This window comes from Glandiceps talaboti, chromosome 2, assembly GCF_964340395.1.
Source record: "Glandiceps talaboti chromosome 2, keGlaTala1.1, whole genome shotgun sequence".
In the NCBI taxonomy this organism is placed as follows: Eukaryota; Metazoa; Hemichordata; class Enteropneusta; family Spengelidae; genus Glandiceps; species Glandiceps talaboti.
Genome location: NC_135550.1, coordinates 33680485 through 33706180, shown reverse-complemented (window position 1 = coordinate 33706180; position 25696 = coordinate 33680485). Strand labels below are relative to the sequence as shown.

At 34.5% G+C, this 25696-nt stretch overlaps 1 protein-coding gene across 2 annotated transcripts; it reads right to left on the bottom strand.

Annotated features, from left to right (window-relative positions):
* Positions 1-1582: 1582 nt before the first annotated feature.
* Positions 1583-15514, bottom strand: LOC144449148 (uncharacterized). 2 transcript variants are annotated; one of them, XM_078139628.1, is made up of 9 exons: positions 15401-15514; positions 14582-14796; positions 13807-14128; positions 12167-12247; positions 9925-9999; positions 8412-8651; positions 4308-4620; positions 3295-3689; positions 1583-2997 (listed from the first exon to the last, which is right to left on the bottom strand). In XM_078139628.1, exons 2-9 carry the CDS (start codon positions 14722-14724, stop codon positions 2653-2655), a joined length of 1914 nt encoding a protein of 637 aa, XP_077995754.1. In that variant the 5' UTR covers positions 14725-14796; positions 15401-15514; the 3' UTR covers positions 1583-2652. The 2 variants fall into 2 exon arrangements, with proteins under 2 accessions (XP_077995754.1, XP_077995744.1); XM_078139618.1 differs by having other exon boundaries at positions 15358-15479.
* Between the last annotated feature and the right edge of the window lie 10182 nt (positions 15515-25696).

Sequence of the window (25696 nt, the reverse complement as noted above, 5' to 3'; positions counted from 1 at the left end):
TACCAGTACATCAACATGTCTTTTCCAATAATCATTTCATAAAATGAATGAAATACCACAATCATAACTGTATATTTGTTCCCAATCCCATGTAAAACTCCTCAAATTGTATGCTCTCCGTATCAGATCATTGACTTAATGCACATTTCACAATACCAAAAAAATTGTTCATTTTACAAATTCATATATTTATATTATTTGAGCAGTATGGTAAGGTCACAGACAGTTGGACAAGATTATTGTGAAAGTCGTGTTTCTAAGTAATAATATTGTACAACTATTAAAGTCTAATAATTGTGTTAAAGTATGTATCTTGATTTTCGTTCTCATGACCAGTGTGAAAGTTTACAACTCTATCCACAGCAAGTTTGAGATCAAGCAAACCATAAAGGAATAGACAAACTGATATTTTGTTGCAATTAGCCTCCATTTAATTCATTCATTTGCCCATTGTACTTATTTGACAATTATTTTCTTTATCGAAGACCACTATTGGAAGGACATATCATTAGCCAAGTACTACTTTGTATTTAAGGTGTTTAGAGATATAAAATTGCACATCTACAGTCATGTAGGCATCTATGCTGCATCATTTAACTCAAGTTGAAATGTTTGCTTTGTTGGATATTTTAAAATGCCATAAATTACATACATTCAAGCAGTTCATTCAAGCAGTCAACTTGGTATTCAGTTTCATGTTCCTTGTGTTTGGTATTAAGATGTACAGAACTGTATGCATAGAGATATGATGCAGATACAGCCTAAAATCCTGTCTTTTGAATTCTGCGCATTGAATAAAGAATGACTGACCCAGCTACATCTACATGGAAGTCGATGTTTTATGAAAGTGTGTATGGGTTTTGTACTACTCAATGACTGCTAGCAAAAACACTAATATGTTCATGTAATGCTAGTTTACACTAAATTAAATCTACAAGCATGGTAGTTTTACTCTTAGTTACATCTACTACCATCAAGTCATCAATGATACAAGCCAGTAATTCAGTAGTTCAGTGCATCACTGCACTGTGTTTATTCTTGTGAAGATGAGGTAATAGGGAACTTGCAATCCAGACTGAGCATGCTCAGATGCAAAGGACTATGGGATTATCTGTGGTTATCGTAATACCTAATCTGGAGCTATCGATAAAATAAAACTCCCAGGCTCCCACAATGGTCAGGGCGACTATGAATTGATTATTTGTGGTTACAAACAGTGTAACATTATTGTTTACAATGCTAATTGATTAGTATTTATTATCACATTTCCCATGATGCAACATTCAACATGGCGGGTTTGCAAGTTGCCTATTCAGGGAACAGAGGGGGAAAGCTGTTGAAAACTTACATATAGATTCCCATACTTTGTACATAGCCACAATTTGGTGGGAAACCCCAGTAAATTACCTTAGGGACTTAAAAGTATATTTTACCCACTTATTGACAAGCAGTGCATGATCAGCAAATGCTATCACTGAACAATACCAACATGAAACACAAGAAATAACATTATATTATATTATTATGTTTCTCCCTTATATGTTCTTACATGTATGTATAATGTGACTGTGTGTGTGTGTGTGTGTGTGTGTGTGTGTGTGGTTTGCCTAGCATTGTGATAATCAATTTTTTTAAGTACAGATTTCATAACAAAGGAACTCATATTTACACTCATGTTATAGACATTGCAATTCCAGTATAGTGGACAGTCAATGTAATGGACATTGGATAAGGTTACTCTCTATAATGTACCATGGAACATCAAATGAAAACACTGATTTTCACATGGATATCAGTTAAAATTTGGGGAGTTTTTAAATTTGAATCAAATTATGTTATTAATAATTAAGTTAAGATCAAATCATGTACACATCGTACTTTAAACTGAGACAATCTGGGATTATGCTGATCCCATGAATATTTAGTGATGATCACGCAATGTCACACACACTCAATAAATGAACTTTGTTTGTTTAGGTAGAACCCCCTCCCCTTTTCACCTAAACTAATATTCACAAGTGCAACATATGATGTAAACCATGATAAAAATTCATTTTATTATTTTTACCTTAATTTCTTAGGCTACTCAACAGTTATTTTCACCAAGCTTTATACGTATCCTAGTATTTTGTTACACAATCAATAATACTGCAGAAAGCCAACTTTAGGTTTACTATGATAGACACAAACTAAAACTATTGTAAGATCAATGTTGTAAATTGCACTAGTAGGTGATAGCGGTGCCTTGGTTGTGCAGATATAATCACTCTATTATCAAGGTAATGTAAACACTGAAAGTTTGAATGCGGCATCACTTTAGAAAAATTTGCTATCAGAAACATTGCCCTACTGTGAGTGTAATTACGTCATCATCATGTTTTTATCTTACATCACAGTTCCATCAATGTGTTGCAAAAATAGGATAGTTGATGTCAAAGTAAGCTGAAAGCTTGCTCACCACAGTGTCATATTTACCAATTCAACATCCAACTGCAGGTTGAAAAAAATTGACTGTGATCTCTACTAGTCAACCCAGCAAGTCTTTGAGACCACACTCACTATAGCAACAGTCTGATGTCAGATCTACATTGAACAATTAGTTTGAGTGATAGCTATTAACAACAGGGAATATGACATCTCCCAGAAAATTGACTATTTCTTCTTGTAAGGGCAGTCAGCAATGAAGTGACCAATCTGCTTGCACCTATAACATGACCCAGAATGTGTCTTGGTCCTGGACATCTGTTTCTTCACTTTTGGTTGGCTTTGTCTTGGTACTGGCGATAGATTTGGCATAGTACTGGTACTCTGTATCAGGGATGTATCCAGGTTATGCTTGACTATTGTAGAGTATGTAATTTCAGTGGTGTGATTGTGAGAGTTTGGTGAACTCTGCTGATCACCCCCTCCAGCAGAATAGGAGTTACCTGCAAGACTTTCTGTACTCATCTTTTCAACATCTGACACTCGCTTCTCTAACCATCTAAGCCTTTGTCTCTGCAATGGTTGGAGAAATCACAGATATGTTGCATTGAAATATACCCATTGTGTCAAAACTATGAAAGTCTTTGAAAACATGTAATTCCTAATAGATAAAAAGAAATTTTGTACATTGAAAATTGTCATCAAGGTGGCAGAAATACTGACCTAGAGGTTGTAGTGTTAGAGTTGGCAAAAATGATGAACAAAACACATTTAGCATTTTGAAAGCACCACAGTTGCTCATCATGCTTGTGGCTATAAATCCCTGAAAAGTGTTACATTGTGATTGATGTACTAGAAAGCAATACCTACCACATCTTCACCTTCCAGTTCTACATTGTCCAAAATAGTATCATTGTAAGTGAGATCTCCTACAGCGCCCTCACAGGTGCCATCCAACTCACAGTCTCTTACCAGTGCCTCTTCATTGGCTCTCAGAATCAACAAGTGAGCCAGCTTCATCAAATTCTCATTGGTTGCTTTCTGACCAATCAGGTGTACCAGATGTTCAGCACTCTCGCCACACAAGTCATGTATTTGCTTAACTAATTCTTCAGTGCTGAGATTTTTCAGTGGTGTATGTGTGGTAAACTGAGCATACTGATTTGCAGGCATTCTGGCTATGGCAGTACCATCTTTCATCTCTTGTAGCACAGAAAATAGCCTTTTACTGACCAGTTTACCATGTGCATTTGACTTTAGGATAACTATAACAAGAAATGACATAATAAGCATTGAATGAACTGATTTAGCAATACACTTTTTGTGTATTATGTTACATACAATTTGTATTTTGACCAAAAAAACACATTTTTAGCCCTAATTTGTATATTACAGATGGCATCATCATGTCATGAACAAATCTTAATCTGCACACACATAAGAACGTGACCACCAAATTTCAGAACAATTTTTTGATCAAAATGACATTTGTTGACCCAAATCAATTAACGCCTGTTATGCGATCAATTTGCTTTGAACAATTTCCCAACTAGACACCAAAAGTAATGTCCCCACCAAATACCAAGGCAATCGGTCTGGCAGTTTTTGAGTTTAAATCGTCCACACCCATACACATGCACACACAGACAGACAAATGGACAGACACCACTCAATGCCTATATAGCACTACTGAACCTTATCAGTTCAGTTGTGCTAAAAAACCTATTATTTGGCTGTTGCTAAGGGTGTGGTCATGGTTGCTAGGGCCAATTACATAACCTATAGTTCAGTATCAAAGTTAGGTAGAGAATGTTTCCAAGCAACCTCAGGAAGAGATTAATTCCAGTGCCATTCACATACACTTGTTACATTTATTATCTCACCTGGCTTGATGCTTTCTTCCTCACTACAAGATATACTGGTACAACCGTTACTTCTTTTCTTTTCAACTTCTTTTGTTTCTAAGTAATCAATGCCATCTTTCATCATCTGCATACGTAACTGAGCAGGTGGTGGACGACAAGATGTTTTGATTTCTTCCTCCAGCTTCAAATTCTGTTCTTCAAGCCATTGTATTTCTTTTCTCATCTCCATCACTTCCTTCTCAAACTTCTTGTGTTTAGCTGCAAATTCTTTGAATTCATCTACTTTCTCTTCAAGGTGTTTTATTTTCTCATCTTTCTGTGCACCAGCATTCTGAAGAAATACCAGTAATAATACACAGCAATGTCAAGAGCAAAGAATGCAAAAACTTTAGTCAACAATCATTAAAACTAAATATATGACAAACTGCTTCTAGACACTCGGACTGAAAAGTTTGTCATTTAAGGGCATGTACACACCATGCTGTAGCATATTAAAGAAACAGCATCATCAACCACAATGACAATTTTTAGCACAACTAAACTGAGGGTCATTTAAGTACCATAGGCATGGCAAGGCAGCTATCCTCCTCTCTGTGTGTGTGTGTGTGTGTGTGTGTGTGTGTGTGTGTGTGTGTGTGTGTGTGTGTGCGTCTCTCTCTCTCTCTCTCTCTCTCTCTCTCTCTCTCTCTCTCTCTCTCTCTCTCTCTCCCTCCCTCCCTCCCTCCCCCCTCCCTCCCTCCCTCCCTCCCTCCCTCTCTCCCTCTCCCCCCCCTCTCTCTCTCTCTCTCTCTCTCTCTCTCTCTCTCTCTCTCTCTCTCTCTCTCTCTCTCTCTCTCTCTCTCTCTCTCTCTCTCTCTCTCTCTCTCTCTCTCTCTCTCTCTCTCTCTCTCTCTCTCTCTCTCTCTCTCTCTCTCTCTCTCTCTCTCTCTCTCTCTCTCTCTCTCTCTCTCTCTCTCTCTCTCTGTGTGTAAACAACTTAAAGTCAAAAACTCAGGGATGGAACAATTGCATTTATGTTTGGTGGGATGAATATTACTTATAGGATGTCTTGTCAGGAAATACTTCAAATGAAAATGATTGCAGCACGTTTATGTGGGTCGAAAGGTGCAATTTTTTGGCACAACTGAACTTGTTCAGTAGTGTTATAGACATGGTAATGTGTTTGTGTTTGTGTATGTATGTATGTATGTATGTGTTTGTGTATGTATGTATGTATGTATGTATGTATTTTAACGAATTAAAGTCAAAAACAGTCAGACGGATTGCCTTAGTATTATGTAAGAACATTTAATTAGGGTGTATATATGGAAGATTGTTCAAATGAAAATGAACGCACCAGAGATGTACCTTTTTGGTAAAAAAATATCATTTCTGGTAATTGCACCAATGGTGTAGTAGCACAACTGTAGTTAGCTGTTGCTATGGGTGTGGTCTTATTGCTAGGCATATTTGCACACATTTTTGGAATCATTATTATCTTGCAAGCCCTTCCAACTTTTCATCTTGAAATAAACTCTTCACTGTTGCTAAGGACACAGTTATGGTTGCTAGGGCCAATTGTGTCATAATGTTTTCAACAATAACAGTAACTGCAGCAACATTCCACCGCCTGAAACATTCTCACCAAGTTTAAACCCCATTCACCATGCAGTTTCAAAATATCAGTTTTTGACCAAAGTTGAGATGTTTTAGACCTAGACACCTAAGGTAATGTACCCACCAAATATCATGGCAATCAGTCCAGCGTTTTTTGACACAGGCAGACAAACAGCCACTTTGCCATGCCTGTAGCACTACTGAACCTAACAAGTTCAGTTGTCCTGAAAATGTAAATGTTACTCCAAAACTACTGGCCAGCTTGGTCTAAAATTTTGGTATGGATGTTCTTTGGTATGTGTAGATGAAGGATTGTTCTTGACATTGTGATCCCATCACTGATATGTAAATTAGGTATGAAAATGTGATTTTTATGTCAAAATTCTTTAACTCCACAACTACCACGTAGATTGCACTGAAATTTAATGGGGATGCACCTGGAGTTGTGTAGTTGAAGAAATATTCACAGCATGATGATCCCATCATTGATGACATTGTGCAAATAAGGCTTTAAAATCTAAAATTTGGCCAAAAACTTATATCTCAAAAAGTGCCCAGTGAATGGAGCTGAAGTTTGATGGGTATGCTTCTGTAGGTGTTAATATTCAGTAGATATTTTTCAAAACATGTTGATACAACTAGCAACAATGAAATGCCAGTATGTTTTGCAAAAATAACTATATTGTTGAGTTGGCAAATGAAAAAATATTCAAAAAATTTATGCAAGTATGCCAAGGAACGAGACCACACCAATAGCAACAGTCAAATGATAGTGTTTATTACAAATATAAAAATTGTTGCTGGGCATATTTGCATACATTTTTAAAATATTTATTCACTTACCTACCCATCCCTGTTGTTATCTTTGTAATACACACATCATCATTTCGCTGTTGCTAAGGGTGTGGTCCTGGTTGCTAGGACCAATGGTGTCAAAATGTTTTCAACAATAACTGCAGAATAACACCTCCAGAAACATCCTCACCAAGTTTCAACCCCATTCACCACGCAGTTTCAAGATATAAGTTTTTGACCAAAATTGAGATTTTTTTATACCCAATTTGCATATCGCTGATGGGATTATCACATTGATAATACAGCTTCACCTACACATCCCAAGATGCATCCATCCCCATTAAGTTCCTGTCCAATCTGCTCAGCAGTTTTGGAATTGTATATTTTCAACCGAAATGACATATTTTAGACCTCATTTGCATATCACTAATGGAATCATCATGTTATTAACAATTCTCAATCTAAACACCACTAAAAATGTTCCCATCAAATTTCAACCCAATCTGCTCAATAATTTTGGAATTATAGATTTTTGACCAAAAGGACACATTTTTAGCCCTAATTTGCATATCACTGATGATATTGGGTCAAAAACAATTCTCAATCTAACAACCCCTAGGAATGTTTCCACTGAATTTCAGCCCAATCTGCTTAGCAGTTTTGGAATTAAAGACTTTTGACCAAAAAGACACATTTTTATACCTAATTTGCATATCAGTGATGGACAGACAAACAGACAGACAAACACTTTGCCATGCCTTATCAGTTCAGTGGTGTTAAAAACAGGGATGGATAGACAAGTTGATACATTCAAGAAAATCATCATATACATGCATAGCAATGAGACCTACACACTCATAGCAACAGCCAATGGTGGCTCGTATAGAAAACAACTGAAGATGGATAGGCAAGTTGACAGACACTCAAAAATGATAACATGCATGAATACTGCCTAGCAACAAGAACATGCCCACAGCAACAGCCAAATGATGGTATATATCGCATTTTGAATTTCTTGGACAGCTGATTAACATAATTAATGTAAACAGACAAACTGCTGCTAACACAGAGAATTCAGTTGGTAATCAACAACACAATCCTTTATTTTGGCAGTTTTGCCACTTGCCACTACTTCTGACAGCACTCACATCCTGCCATGCAATGTTTTTATAAACATCTGATAAGCTTCTTCCAGTACTAAATCATTTTAAACAAGTGGCTGTCTGATGTTACATGCATTTATAAGTACTAAATTTACTTTACATTCACATTGAACAAATATATATGCTGAATTGTACTGGATGTTGTTATTTATTTGATGCTGAAATTGTCATCAGAACTTATCAAAATATGTCGGCAAAGTAGGTAATATATATGCTAAATATATACTCCATTTGAACAAACTCTACATGAAATGGTTTCTTCCAGACAACAGATTTACACTTGTATCTTGACTCATCATGATTACAGCAAAACCAGGATTTCAATGTAAATATAAGTATCTTGGTAATTACCAAGTGAATTCTGTACACAAAGCCATTTATCTGTGTACATATGCTAATCAGCTGTCCAAGAAGTACATGCCTTTTCAATCTTGTGAACTTGAATGTCTAACTAGTAGCTATATCTACAGATATAATTTGTCATAAAATTTAAGTCATAGATGAAAGTTAACATAATAGGCAAGTTTGAAATGTGACAGAACAGTGAAGATTTCATTTATCAACATACCTGCAGATCTAGTATGTGCTTCTTTAATTCATGTATTTGTTTCCTTAACTCTCCAAAATCCTCTACTACACAGCCAAATTTGCTTTCAAGGATTGGCTGTTCATTTTGTAACTCCGTTATTTCTCTCTTGTTTGTGGTACATTTCAGATCAAGTTCTAAAGTATATGTCAGTTGATATAGCTGGTGTTGCTGCATGACTGCAGTATCACACATGTGATGGCTGACTTCTTTTCTTGTACCCTATATTGTAAATAAAAAATTGATCTTGTCAGATTATATCCAACACATTATCTATGAATTTGTCATGCATTTCTTTCCAGAAGGCAAAAGTAAAACTTATTTGCATGGACTTCCTATCCTTTCATTTGTTTTACAATCTTATCACCTTAAAATACAAACCATACTTCAAAAGGAAAACACTTAAATGACTTATATATATATATACACCCACAATGTCACTTTACACATCTACAGTAAACTGAAACTATGTCTCCTCACTTTGATACACTGTCAAGATATCAGATAATTTCAATCATATAACATATAATAAAAGAAGCATTCTTTTTTTCCTTATAGTCTGATTTATATATATATATAGTTTTGTAATGAAATTGTGGCTGTTCCATTCTGGGTCTGGTAGCTGGTTGAGTAGAGTGCTCGACTTGGAGGAGGAGCGTATGTAGCTCGATGAGTATCAATCTGCTAAGACAGTGCTCTATACCGCAGTGGCAGAGCATAATAAACAATTACGCTCTGCCACTGCGGTATAGAGCACTGTCTTAGCAGATTGATACTCATCGAGTTATATATATATATATATATATATATATATATATATATATATATATATATATATATATATATATATATATATATATATATATATATATATATATATATATATATATATATATATATATATATATATATATATATATATATATATATATATATATATACACACCCACAATGTCACTTTACACATCTACAGTAAACTGAAACTATGTCTCCTCACTTTGATACACTGTCAAGATATCAGATAATTTCCATCATATAACATATAATAAAAAAAGCATTCTTTTTTTCCTTATAGACTGATTTATAATATACCTAGTGATAATGCTGTGCCATGATTTGCTAGAATCACCCTCACGTGATAGGAAAATAGAATGACTATTTCCCTAGGGAAATAGTTCCATCAACTTTTACATGGTCACATGACCACTGCGCGTTCACAGCAGGTCAAAATGGCAGCTTCTGACGATGTCGTCTGCCACCGCGAGTTCACAGCATGAGGTATATTATAAAACACATATTGCCTGGCCTATATTCAGGCTATAGCACCCGTTCATTACCCCCTCATGACTGTGAGTTACCAGAATCACATGCTATTTCCCGAGGCCAAAGGCCGAGGGAAATAGCATGTGATTCTGGTAACTCACAGTCCCTCGGGTGTAAGAAACGGGTGCTATAGCCCTCATGGCCAGGTAATATGTGTTCAATATATCTTCACCTGAAAGGTACAGCCAAGTTCTCTGAAGGCACACTGAGTTGGTGCCAGTAGACAGTCTTGTAGATGTTGCTGGAGCTGAAGGAATCAAGAAATGAAAATACCTACATTACAAGTTCACACAAAGCACACAATTAAGTCAAAACGTTGAACACATTCTGAATGTCATAATATATTATTTTCAATGATGGTAGTTTCTTGTAACATTAATATATAAAGAAAAGTCAGAATATTTACTTAAATTGTGTATAAATAAACTTATAGGCATGCATACAAAAATTTTCAATGGAATTCTGTAGAAGGATTTGACCGCCACAACTTCAGAACATTTTACATCTTGTACTTATGGCTAAGCTGTTCAGACTAGAGCGCAGAAGACTGCAGAGAAGAGGCCAGTTCGGAAATTAGTTGTTCCTGTTATTGGGATGGGGACTGAACCGGTGACTGCACAAGGGTTGCAGGTGGAACAGCAGAATGATGTTACTTTGAAACTGATACAGGAGATCTCAGTTTTGCTAGTGGTAAGGAGGTCCACACTGGTCGGTGTTATGTGGCTTAGTTTGTCATTAAGAGAGGTCTGATTTATAGAGAATTTCATTCTCCAAGAATTGACCATGGCCAGGTGTTCACTCAACTAATTGCACCAATGAAGTTTGGTCAGAATGTGTTAAGTTTGACTCACGAGTGGATAATGGGAGGTCACTTGAGGTCAAAGAAAACACATGATAAGATGGTTCTTACCGAATTCTATTGACCTACATGTAAAATTGATGGTGATGTCACGAGGTACCAGTACATATTGTCGGTCTTGTCATATTTGTCAAAAAAACAGGTCCAAAAGGGAAAGCAAGTAAATACCCTAAGGTAGTAATTATGCCATTATTCGATACACTGTTTCAGAGAATAGCTGTAGATTTGATTGCTCCCTTAGATCCAGTTACAGATTTTTGTTACATCTTAAGTTTAGGGTTTAACTTAACCCTGCCTTGTAGACTATGCAACATATTACCCAGAAACAGTAATTGCTCTGAAACAAATTCAAATTGAAGTAGTTGTAGAAGAAGTAGACTATGCAACACATTACCCAGAAACAGTAATTGCTCTGAAACAAATTCAAATTGAAGTAGTTGCAGAAGCTCTTGTGTCTATTTATAGCAGGCTAGGGATACCTCAAAAATCTTGTCTGATCTAGGCACTCTATCTCTGACTTGAGGCAGGAGGTGGATAGGTTATTGTCTATTAAAACAATAAACAACTACTCCATAAAACCCTGCATACGATGGTCTAGTGAATGCTTCAATTGTATGCTCATATAATATATGTGTAAGGAGAAGCCAATCAAACTGGGATAGATATCTGGATGCATTACTGTTTGCATATTACAGGGAGGCTCCAAAAGCAAGGTCTAGGTTTTCACCATGCAAATTGAATTTCTATATGGGCATGTAGTTAGTGGACCCATGGCTACATTGAGAGAACTGTGGACTAATGAACATACCAATCCACAGGTCAAAAGTACCTATCAGCATATATTGGATGTAAGAGAAAGACTTGAGAATATATGTGAGCTAGCACAGGAGAAATTGGCAAAGTCTAAAGTCAGATACAGTCAGACCCAATCAGATCTAAACCATATCCACTGCCATTTGCAATGCAAGAAGTTATAGAAAGTGAAGGTAAAGCTGCTAGATATGAAATTGGTCAAACCATCAGAATCAAACTATGCATCCCTGTAGTATTGGTGAGAAAAAAGGATGAGAGTGTAAGCTTTTGTGTTGACTTTAGAAAGTTAAACAGATCAAGTCACAGTATTTGATGACTATAGTTAAAAGTTGTTACTTTACCAAAATTGACCTTAATTACTAAGGATTATTGACAAATCCCTTTAACTGGGGAAGCAAATGAAAAAAACTGCTTTCTTAACCCCAGATGCCTAATGTTCTGATTTTCAGAATACCATTTGAATTGGTAAACGCACCCACAAGTTTCTGTCTTAATTGTCATGACCAAGAGTCCTTAGATGTTGGGGCATGAAAGATGTGGAAAATTTAACAGACGAAATATGTTGGTATCCACTGTAGTGTGGGGACAGCATCTCAATCAGTTGGTAAAATTACTGTTATGATTACGTAAAGCAGGTTTGACTTCTAGACCTTTGAAATGTTATATTGGATATTTGAATCTAGAGAATCATAGGTCAAGGTTATTATAACAATCATACAGACAGAAAAGCAACAAAACTAACCTGCTCTTTAGGAAATTTGACCTCACTACAAGTATATGGACAGTTTACTGGCACTTTCTGGCATACTTCACTCTCATGTTCCTGTAGAATAAGCCAATATTCACCAATATTAACATGTGCTTCATAAGTTAGTTAAAATTATCACTAACTTAGGCACAAACAGTCGATGCATTAAATTTAATCCATTATTTTATTAGAAACTATAAACTAAATGCCTCTTGTAAGGGGGCAGAGAACATTTAACTGGCTGTACGGAATGCCCACCATATTAAAGGACAAAACGCTTTTGATTTAATAGTTCCAACACACATCATCAGAATGAGAAATTCTGAGGAGTATGCAGGTAAACTTCACTGGGAAACTTCACTGGAGAAATGTGTAAGGCTACTCTGCCTATGTATCTCATGCCAATCAAATGCATGTATGTACACAGTGGTCACAATGTAACTAAAATGAGCTGATAGTATTCAGAAAATAAAGCACAGGCAATAGAGAGGTGACCTGCTGGTTTTAAGCAATAAAAGGAAGAGCCAGTATCACTACCTTAGCAAATACTTCAGGGGGGGCTAGATGGCTCTGATACAAAGGTGTTAAAATAAATTAATGAATATTTATAAACAGTGTCTTTGTGACAATGTCAAAACTTAAACTATCAGGTATCTCTGTGACAATGTTAAAATATCTTGTTACTATAGGACATTAAATATATATTATTCCTATGAAATCAATGTTAGTTTTATGTCATAATAATTAATCAGTTTATTTACTCAAATAAATATAAACTATCACAGTGGGTAAATGGGAAGAGGGAATAGCTTCCAGCTAGTCTTGGCCTGTCTCCTCACATATTAATATACAGAAATTCACAGCAAAGGTACTCATATGACTCAAAATATATAACGTAACACGATTAAAATTACAATTACAGTTATACAATTCCTGGACTAGTAGATGTGCTTGAAGGTTTGTTTGAAACCATATAAAGAGGTAAAAGTCTGCAGACTAATACAAATGTGAGCCATGACTGAGTTGTGGTACATTGTTTATTGAAACTTGTTATAACTTTAGTTAAAACATGGCCACTCTATTGGACTTGTAACCTTCAGAATTAGCCTGGAATCCATGTGGATTGGAATAGTTTGCCTACATAAATCAACCCAAGGTTTCAACCTGAACATAACAACCACATCCACGTCCTAAATGAACGAAATTCACTTATTGAGTTTGTGTGACATAGTGCAATCGTCCCTACATATCAGCTGTTACACTGCAATGATGACAGTCACATTACATACTACGTAATGGACAAAAGGATAATAATACATCAATTCTAGTCTAGTGGCAATCCATTGGGTTTGAATCTGAAGCTATCTTAGAGATGATTCGATACACGGTGTTGGAATCCAGATGACATCAATTCTAAAGGCAGTTTGAATAGCAATTACAAAACTTGTTGGCATTGGTCATGTGATCAACACTTCTATTATCATTCTATCATATCACCACCCAAAATAAACCAATTGTCAATCACATACAAAGACACAAAGTGGTTTGAAGCCTGTTTCACTTTTTAAACAAAATGTACAAAATGATTAATGTACTTCTCTGTATGACAGCAAGTCAATTGTTAATACATTTACCTGTTTTTGGATGAAAGCACACTGTTGTTGACAATGGCAGCAAGTTACCAGTCTACCAAGACATTCATTTTCCAAGTGGTTATGGAGATCACATCTTTGGAAATTTTTCTCACAATTTTTATTACTGCATTTGATGATGGTGAGCTCACATATCTCCTTGGAGTGGCTGTCATGATAGGAACTCCAAGTACCTTCCCAAGTGCATTTACATATCACTTTCAATTGACCTATCTCTCTCTTGGCATATGAATCTTTATATATCTTGTCAATTGTCAGTTTATGCTGGCATTGCTCATATGGACATCTGAACTCATTGCTTGACCTGTGGAAATGAAAATGATATGTTACCATTTTTCTCAATTGCTGAATTAAAATACTTTCATTCAAACACATAAATTGGTGTGTGGCGCTAGCTGTCTCCAAGTACTAATTTAGTGTAATCGTAACGTGTTGTCTATGAACTAGACTACAGCTAGGTATGAAGAACCTTTGCCGTGTGAAATCTTTCAAGAAATGTTATAATTTCTGTTGACAAAAAAACAGAATGTTGGTATATATCCTTCTTGTCCATAACTTAATTCTCACATTGCTATTCTCTCTCTAAACTGATGAGATGGTGGTTAATTATACTATAGTGACATATTCATTCTAATATATTATTTCTGGAAGAATTCAAAATCTCAACCTCATTATCTGTATTTCCTGTGATAAACACATGCCAACAAATAATTTCTGTACTAGACTTTTTTTATAAATACACAATCATCAAACTTACCCAATCTTAGAGTCAAGGCACTCTTTACAAAATCTGTGTCCACACAACGTCTGTCTTGGTTCTCTTAGAGCTAGATTACAAGCAAGACATCTAAAATTGTCCTGCAATGGTTCCTTAAATTTGATGTTATATTCACCTTCCATGATGTTAATTTCAGTCTTTAAATGTACACCCAAGATCACCCAATTATGGTCTTCATCCTTGCCTCATTTTTCCTGTAAATTACAATGAAGTTAATTAGCGCCCTCTCATCATGGAATTAAAACACAGTTGATTTACTCTATTTGAAATGTTCTTTTACTGTTTGGACAAATCCGTGCAGTTGCGTTTCTGTATGGTAACCCTTGCAAATATGGTAATTTGTGTGTGTGTGTGGGGGGGGGGGTCGCACATCAAACTTGCTAACGCACAATTACTAGCCTTTCTCGTGCTTAATACATTGAATCCTCGTTACTTGTGTGTAACAGATCACTAGTTCTGTTTGAAGGTTTGGTGATTGGAAAGAAACATTCAAAACGGATCCCAATCCGTACATGATTCCAGGCTAAAATGACTGTAACTAGAAACGCCAGTAGATAATATCGTATATATTACATGTAAAGACCTATATATTAAAAGACAAAACGGAGATGGTCTCAATACAAACTCGTCATGTCTCAATATAGCAACATAGGGTGTTGAATACATTTGCCGTCTTGCCGCTGACGATTTTTCGACCAGCTGTGCAGCTGTGCAAGTATATACACACTGTCACACATTTCCTGTTAATACTGTACCTGGTCTTGGGTTGAATCCGAGATAAGTACCGTTACAACTTACATGGTACGAAGTACAATGTACCGACTTGAACAATTGAAAAATAATGTGTCCGATATATGATTCTAACATTTAATCCACATAGCGTATCGAATGATGCAATATGTCATCAGAACATACTCACTACTACGGATTGTATCATGGGATCCCCCTTTGAACCATGTGACTTTAGTCCATTCAAATGATTGGCCCATGTTCTGTGACGTGACCTACGGGAAATCCCCGTTTTGATTTTAGCACGTGACATGTACGTCATTCTCTTCAGCATAATGGTAGCATTCTACAACAGGGGGCAGCGAGCATGTGATTGATTGATTGATTGATTGATTGATTGATTGATTGATTGATTGATTGATTGATTGATTGATTGATTGATTGATTGATTGATTGATTGATTGATTGATTGATTGATTGATTGATTGATTGATTGATTGATTGATTGATTGATTGATTGATTGGTCGGTCGATCGGTCGATCGATCGATCGATCGATTGATTAATATTTGTGGTGAAATAAAATTCATTTTTTGTGTGATATTGATCAATTGATTTTTGTGGTAATATAAAACTTTCTTTCTTCTTTCCCTGGCTAGTTTTCTCTCTTCCAGCTGTACATGTATAAAAATGCTTTCTTTCCACTAGATAAAAAATTATACAACTGAAACTATAAAAGAAATGAGTGAACAACAATATATCTATGAGCAGACATGGAAATGAAGTCAAAAATAGTTGACAAAACAACTACTCGAGACTGACCTAATTCAATGAAGAAAATTAGACAATACATACAAATTTACAGCAAACAAATAATGATTATTAAAAATGACCATGATACAAAACTTATAATGTGTTATGATAAAGAGTAAAAAAAATATTAATAAAAAGGTGAAATCTATTATTGGTTTAGGAGGTACTGCTTGAAGTCTGTTTTAAACTTACTCCGACAACAGGTATCTCTTAAATATGAAGGGAATGTATTCCAAATTTTAGCACCAAACTTCAAGACCATGTGACAAATGAGGAAGAACAAGCGTATAGTAACAGCATCAAAAGAATAAAGAAACCTGTAAAATAAACCTCAGGGTTAACTTTGTTCTTTATTTCTGTATTAAATGTGATATTTCCATAAAACATTATTATCCAGGCAAACTCCAACGAAAGAAGTAGTGTCCTACTGTGTATAAGTACATGTGTATTCATATCTTTGAATTGAGACAGAGAGAGATTTGCATCTACATGTGCTACCAATGACTAACATCTTTGTTTGACCAGAATAGACTGTTAGCTTGTTAGCATAACATCAAATTACATTATGGAAAGCAGAATTTACATTATTAATGCTAGATATATTTGATAAACTAATAAGACCAATAGTTGTATATGGGTGTGACATATGGAGTGATGAGTGCTGCAAAGATTCACCAATTGAAACTGTAAATGTTAACTTCTGTCGGTTTATACTAGGAGTATCAAAGAAAACCACTAAAATGGGGATTTATGGGGAACTTGGAAGATTTCCATTAGATATATTTGTGAAAAAACAAGCGATAAAATATCTCGTCCATGTAATGAATACAAAAAACAACATATTACGAGAAGCTTTCAGTTTCAACAAAGAAAAAAAGACAACCTGGTACAAATCCACAACTTTGTACCTACCTAATAGTGACATAAATCAATTACAAGTCAATGAAATCAGTAAAAAAATAAAAACACAGCAAATAATCAACATTGAACATCAGCAACAAGCAAGCTTCATCTCACAGTGGAAAAACAGCTTAAATAACAGAGAGGAAAATGGAAATAATAACTGCAAACTCAGAACATACAAACTCATTAAATTAGATTTTAAGCTTGAACCATATCTAGAAAAATTAAATAACCCAGAATTGCGATCAATAATCTGTAAATTCAGACTAAGTGACCACAAACTTGAAATTGAAAAGGGTCGTCATCACAAAATACCAGCTAAAAGCAGATTATGTAAAATATGCAACTCAACCCTTGTAAAAGATGAAAAACACTTTATATTACAGTGTCCCCTGTATAATTTACTCAGGCATGACCTCTTTAGTGAAGCTGCTAAACATATTAATAATTACAGAAACTTGACAGAAGAACAACAATTTAAAGAAATAATGAGCAACAAAACTCTAATTATCGCACTTGGAAAATATATCAAACTTAGTAATATAAAAAGGGAGCACCACCTACAAAATACTCATAATATATAATTTGAAATGTCTAATTACCCTTCATTATTATTTTTTCATTAATATTATGTTTCAACTCGTTGAATAGTTATTGTTGTTGTTTTGTTTTGTTTTGTAGTCTTTATTATGATATGTAATGTTACTTTTGAAAAGCCTATAAGTGTTATTATTATGATTTTTTTTTTTTTTTTTTTTTTTCCCAATTTTATTTTATTTGTACCTTTAACAAATCCCCAGGGTTTTGTTACGTGTAATCAATAAATACTTTAATTACCGTAGGCAAGTAAGTATTCTTTGCAAGGTTTTCACCAATATGAACAAAGAAATTATTAAAATCTTCAACAATATCTGAAATCTCAGTGTGAACAACAGTAATTCCATTACAATATCACTTTTCAATTTGCTAGGTATCGACCATTCCTTGCTTTTCTTTTTGCCTTGTAGTTCAACCACTACTCTCCATGTTTCTTTCATGTTGTTACTATATGTGTACTTAACAAGTCAGAATAAGAGAGCTCTCTTCTATACTAATCTGTGTATGGTTGAGTGTTTATTCGGTGTGATAATCTCCCAGAAGATGAGATAAACCAAACTGTTGGTGTAACAGGTATATATTACTAGTATAACATTAGGGGTGTTTTGATTTAGATAAGAGGAGAAGAATTGACAAAATGTCTGTATTTAGTCAATTACGAGTGAATTATTTACAGCTGGAAGTCGCCCTGTGGCAACTGTTCATTAGGGAAGGGACTAGGTAGGGTTTATAGGAAGTCACCAGGGGAGCCCAGGGAAATTATTTGAATATTGATGGGGATATAGTATATCTCACACTTCAGTAACATCTACAATTCAGCTCAAAATCGTATTTCTTACTTATAAATCTACAAGAAAACTTACACCTGAATACATTACTGAATTCATTATGTGGAATGACCACACATGAACTCAAAATGACAAACATTATTGCATTAAAAATTGTAGTGCAACATGTGAAATGATATGATATAATTGATTATTGTGGACATCAAACAATTTATCATTTGAATCTTAGGTTTAGCAGACATGATAGTAAACTATTTGATCAGATGCAAAGTGAGATGAACAAATACACAATAATGTTTATTATCCAGTCACTCTATGGAATGTGATTTTTCGCAGTTAGACAATGCAGTCAACCAAAATAAAACCAGGGAAAGTATTATTGGCTGATAAAGCTTGTCATACCCATTTTGAAGATGAGTCTCATCTCCTTACTTCGTTACATATTTTGAATGAAGGTCTACTATCAGTGCGCTCAGTATTTTCACACATGCACAAGTAAATTATGTTGCAAAAGATCAGCAAACTGTGATTATGGAAGAGTATGAGGAGTTGAAATTAGGATGACATGAATTTTACATAATTGACCATGATTGATTTTTTGATTGATTTGTTAATATCTTACTATTTTTCTAGAAAATTTAACTCAATTTGTGCATATTCATGAAAAAAATATGCTTTTGTGTCTGCTCCACATATAACGTCTACATCATGCAAATAAATACATAAATCAAGAATTGTTACTATGGTAAACCTTTTATTTGCTGCAAGACAAAAGAAAAAAAGAAATTCCATCATCTATTTAATTAATTAATGCAATGAATTTCACCAGATTTGTGTATAGACAAAATGTATGCTCACTGACAGTTGCGTGCACTAAAAGTGTCAGTATACCAAATATTAACGTCATTTGTAATTCACTTCACATTCTATATTTACCATTGTTAATCAATATCACACTTCTATCATAAATTTCCACATACTAATTATAAACCAGTGTAAATGATTCCAATTTGTCAGATAAAAACACAACTATAAAAACAACTACGATACTAATCTCTTCCTTCATTTCCATCACTGCTAAGGAAAATCTAGAGTGGTTTTATGGTTTGGCCAACTCACTACAGAAACACAGCAATAAATACAGCCCTACAGTGTAATAATGAGCAAATATCTGGGCTTACTGCTTGTAGAAATAAAGATAGCATTCTATGAATAACACTTTACTGGCCTTTTCCTATTTTAGCACCATTTTACAAGATTTCTCTTGATTTGTATAAACTGTACGTGTTTTCCTTTACAACAATGCAAACTATAAACAACAAATTCATGTGGAGAAAAACATTCATTTAATCATTCTAGGCTTTATGTTTGTGTACATATCATTTGACTACACCACAAATGTTTGTGCACATATCATTTGACTACACTACAAATAATCTTTTAAAATTGCACAAAATTACTTACATGTCATCGTATTGATTTTTCTAACAACTCTAACAATACTATCCAAATTCTTTTCTTTCTTTTTTTACATTTCTTTTTTTTTTGATTTTTTTTTGATTTTTTTCTTTTTATAGTTTTTTTTGGGGTTGGGATACATTTTTAATGCAATCGAAACAAAGATCACTTCTTTTTTTCTTTTTTTTTTTTAAAGTTTTGTGATTCTTATCATTTTTTTTTTTTTTTGACAAAACGGTCAAAGTTTTAAATTTTTTGGTGGGGTGGGGGCTTTATATATATATATATATTCTTTACTTTTTAATCTTTAATTTGAGGGTTTATTTTATAGAGTATATGTATTTGAAAGAAGACAAAGTAAGGCCAAATAAAAAAAATAGCGCCAATGGCATACCACAACTGTATGTCTGTTGCTATGGATATTTGCCAACATTTTTTAAATCTTTATTCACTTACCTACCCATCCCTGTTATCTTTCTAATATACATCATTTCACTGTTGCTAAGGGCATGGTCATAATTGCTATGGCCAATTATGTTGGAACATATTGCATACATTTTTGGAATCTTAATAACTTGCCCCCTACCTTTCCACTTGTCATATTTGCACTATCAACCATCATTTAGCTGTCACCATGGGTGTGGTCCTGTTGCTAGGGATATTTGCATACATTTTTTAAAATCTTTATTCACTTACCTACCCATCCCTGTTATCTTTGTAACATACATCATTTCACTGTTGCTAAGGGCATGGTCATGGTTGCTAGGGCCAATTGTGTGTGATCATTTTCAACCGTAGCAGCAAAATACCTCTACAAACATCCCCAGTTTCAACCCCATTCATCACGCAGTTTCAAGATGTTTTTCACCAAAATTTGAGATTTTTTACTTGATTTGCATATTGCTAATGGGATCATCACATTGTGAATACACCTTCACCTACACATCCCCAGATGCATTGCCATTAAATTTCAGCCCAATCTGCTCTATAGTTTTGGAATTAAAGATTTTTGACCAAAAAGACACATTCTAGACCTAATTTGCTTATCACAAGTATTGCGACCAACAAGTATCTTGCTTTGGGGTCTAAGTAATTTCTCAACAAAAAATTGTTTTTTATATAAAATAAAACTCTGACCTACCTACCCTATTTCCTCAAGTCATGTTATCAGAAACAAACCTTACTTTTATTTTTGCCTAATGGTTTTTATGTTCCTCAACACAAATTGTTCTCAACAGTTATTTAGAATAGTTACCAGAGTATACCATCTCTAGTAAACTAATATTATTAAACAGTATAAGTTCTTACATTTTAGTCTTTAGAAATAGATTTATCATGGTTACTGATCTTCAAACTAAAGTAATATACAAAAAATTATAATACATGCTGAGGTATTTTATGTACTTCATTAAAAGGTAGAATTTGAAGTCAATCTTGCAATTTGCCTCTTTTTTTCTTCTTTTTTTTGTGGTTTCAAATTCTGTTTATGTTTTTGTTGATTTTTATTGAGTTGAATCACTTAAACTGGTCACTAAGGCTGTGCTGGTTGAATCACTTAAACTGGTCACTATTAAGGCTGTGCTGGTTTTAATGTTTGTTTTTTTAAGTCTTGTGATAAAGTTCTGCACTACAGAAACTTTATGAAACAAGAAGACCGAGAAAAGAAGTTTACACTTGTTTATTTGGGTGCATAGCTTTGGCATGCACAAGAAATGCAAGAGTAAATCTAGAAATAGCATAGAAGCGAGAGTACAATGATACATAAACACAGATACATATATATACAAGATTTTGATAGATACTTTAAGACGAGATTTTGTGTCTTCATTGGGAATAGATAAGATATGGGCACAAAGACATTGATACCTTTGATGTACATCAAAGGAGTAAATTCTGTAGAATTACTTTGAAAATTGTGTATTTGGTAGCATAAACACAGCATATTTCAAGAATTCAGTGTTTGTAAGGAATATTTAAACTATCTATGTATCTAAAGAAATTAGCACCAATGGCTTTGTAGCACAATTGTATTTGGCTCTTGCTATGGGCTTGGTCTTGTTGCTAGGTATATTTGCATACATTTGTGGAATCTTTATTCACTTGCTTACCCTTTCCACTTATCATCTTTACAATATAAACCATCATTTGGATATTGCTATGGTTGTGATCTTGTTGCTAGGCATATTTCCATACAATTTTTGAATCTTTACTCACTTGCTTATCTATTGTAATATGCATCATTTCCCTGCTGCTAAGGGTGCAGTCATGGTTTCTAGGGCCAGTTGTGTCAAAATGTTTTTGAACAATAACTGCTTAATAACACCTCTAGAAACATTCCACCAAGTTTCAACTAAGTAGTTTTCAAGACATAAGTTTTTGACCAAACTTGAGATTTTGATCTAATTTGCATATCACTGGTGTGATCATCATGTCATGATCAATTCTTAATCTAAACACCACTAAGAATGTTCCATAAATATCAGCCCAAGTAGTTTTGGAATTTCTGACCAAAATGACACATTTTTAGCCCTAATTTGCATATAACTGATGGGACCATAATGTTATCAACAATTCCTAATCTAAACACCTCTTAGAATATTCCCACCACAGTTTAGACCGATGAGTTTTTTTTACCCAAATTTATATTTTTGATATGCAAATCACACATTGTGCTGCAATACTTTTTGATTTGAACAATTTTCCAACTAGACACCACAAGCAATGTCCCCATCAGATACCAAGACAATTGGACTGGCATTTTTTTTAAGTTTAAGCTCAGACCACTATAGTGGTCTGAGGTTTAAGTCGTCGACACACACACACACGCATGCGGGTGCGTGCATGCATGCACACACACAAACACAGACACATGCACACACACGCATGCACACATGCACGCACAGACACTGCACCATGCCTATAGCACTACTGAATTTCAGTATTCAGTTGTGCTAATAATCAAAAGTAGTCATAGTTAAAAAAGATAAGTTGGAAATAATTGGAGTGGGTACTTTCCTTCCATGATAAAATTTCAGAAATGTGGAATTGTAAGAAACTGATTCTACTGAGCATTATGATAATAAGAATTTGGGAATAAAGATGAACTAGCCAAGGCAGACATGTAGACACAAACCATTCTAAAGGTAACAGCACAGCAAGCAGTTTTTCTATGTTTCACCTGCAATACCAGGGCAAATAAGACAGGGGTATGTACTCTAGTAAATGAGACATGACTTCATTTATAACATGTGCTCACAGACTCTAGTCCATACCCCATGGCAGCCCATTCCTACCTATTTCTCTCTTGTTATTTTCACTCTTACAATCTGTATGACTCAACAAATTCAACAATACGGAGCCAGCATATCTTCATCTGGCATAGCAACACAGTTTGAAAGAAGTGCTTTTGTCTAAGCTTTGCATCTCTTTGAATATTCAAGTGTAAGTTTCTTTTTTCTATTTTGATGTTTAAACGACTGGTATTTTTTAATTTCTTTGCCAGGTTGATGTAAATGAATATTGCATATTACCCATTACCTTTGACTTTAAAAAGTGTGGTTGGTTGGTTGGTTGGTGTTTTACTTGCAGAACATATTCATTTATATGGAACAATGACAGCTTCAAGACGATTCAACTCTAACAAAATAGGACTTTGTATTAATACCTGTCACATAAAAATTATATATTCTAGTACTCATCATGAATAGTCAAAAATACAAAAACTTGAACATTTCAAACTAAACAATTAACATTGCAGTCGAAATAGCTCTGCAGTACACTGGAGATGGACACGGTGAATCAATGATGTTGTATTTTTGAACATTGTCTAGAAACAGTTCAACTATGCTACAATTAACAATAACCACCATAGTGGTGAAGTGTTTGTGGTTTCCAGGTAAACATAACTTATAAACCCAGTCAAAAATCTCCTTACAAAACATATATCTTCCATCATCATTAGCTTTTAGCTTCAAAAGAAATTAAATCATTCTATTGGTGGTATAAATTGTTCACTACTATAATTGCCCTTTACCATAGAATTGATTTACCCGATCACAAATTACCTAAAAATCAGCAAAAAACAGAATTAAAGATATCAAGCTGAGAATATCATTGACCAGAAATATTTTTAAAAATTCAGTAAAATAGGACATGACTCATATCAACTTGGCATGAACAAATCTGAATAGACTTCCCAAGGGACAGGAACACCAAATATAAAATCAATCAAACGGCCAGTTTCAGAGAAGATAAAAAAAAAAATTAAAAAAAATTATGGACTATGAATTACAGACAAGAGACAGCAAATGACAAAAGAGAATCAACCTAACCCTTGAACTCCACTCAACTGTCACTGTCAGTGGCAGTAAAAGCATGAAAATTTCATATATTTTTGGCAAAATATATGGCATTTGGTTATTGCTCCGGGTGTGGTCATGGTTGCTAGGGCCAATTGTGTCAAAGTGTGCCGAATAACACTTCTAGAAACATCTCACTAAATTTGTCTCATTGACCAAGACGTAGACATAAAATAGTTTATCACTGCCAACCCTAAACTTTTTTTTACATATTCAAGAACAAAATAATAAAATTGCAAAAATTGTGTGAAGTGCCACAAGAAATAGTGGATGCGGAAACTGACATCAACTTAAAAAAACAATATAAAACTGTTCTTCCAATCTGTAATGGCTGTATATCTGATAGTAAGAAATAAATAACAACACAGAGACCATTTGGAAAACAATGGAAAACCTGAACTAGACACTCACACATGAAAAAATAAATATAATAAAATAAAATATCTACCTACCCCACCTATTCTAAAATTGAGCATAATTGGAACCACACTTTTTTTTATTAGGCCCAAGTTCTTTTTGAGATACATGTTTTTGACAAAAATTCACATTTTTACACCAAATTTGCATATCATTGATGAGATCATTATATGCTTAATTTAATATTTCTTCATTTATACACCCTGCCTAAAAATGCATCCCCATTAAATTTCAGCCAAGTCTGCTCAATTGTTTTGCAATTGAAGATTTTTTACCAATAAGACACATTTTAGCCCTAATTTGCATATTACTGATGGAATCATCATGTCATGAACAAATCTTAATCTACACACCCCTTAGAATGTTCCCAACATATTTCAGGCCAATCTGCCCAGTAGTTTTTGAGTTTAAGTTTTTTGAACAAACATATTTTTTGACCCAAATCATACATCTGTGATGTGATTATTTTGCTTTGAACAATTTCAAACAAACATCCCTGTGAAATTTCAGCCAAATCAACCAAGTACTTTTGGAATTATAGACTTTTGACCAAAAAACACATTTTTAGCCCTAATTTGCATATCACTGATGGGATCATCGTGTCATGAACATTTCTCAAACTATTATATCGCCAAGAAAATACCCACCAAATTTCAGGCCGATCTGCCCAGTGGTTTGAGAGTTTAAAGTTTTTTGACCAAAAATGACATTTTTTTTGCCCAAATCACACACTGGTGATGTGATCATTTTGATTTGAACAATTTCCCAACTAGACGCCTAGGGTACTATACCCACCAAATATCATGGTAATCGGTTCAGTGTTTTTTTACTTTAAGTTGTTTACACAGACAGACAGACAGACAGACAGACAGACAGACAGACAGACAGACAGACAGACAGACAGACAGACAGACAGACAAACACTTTGTATGCCTATAGCACTACTGAACCTTATCAGTTCAGTTGTGCGAAAAATGTCTCTGTCACTTTCAGAAACTGTTTACTATATTTATCTATAATCACAAATGGTAA

Coding starts and splice junctions, on each gene's coding strand:
- LOC144449148 (XM_078139628.1), bottom strand. CDS start 14,724: ATGGAAGGTGAATATAACATCAAATTTAAGGAACCATTGCAGGACAAT. Junction 10,000..12,166: donor TCAAATTTCCTAAAGAGCAG/GTTAGTTTTGTT, acceptor TGATTCCTTCAG/CTCCAGCAACATCTACAAGA. Junction 8,652..9,924: donor AACTTGGCTGTACCTTTCAG/GTGAAGATATAT, acceptor TTTACAATATAG/GGTACAAGAAAAGAAGTCAG.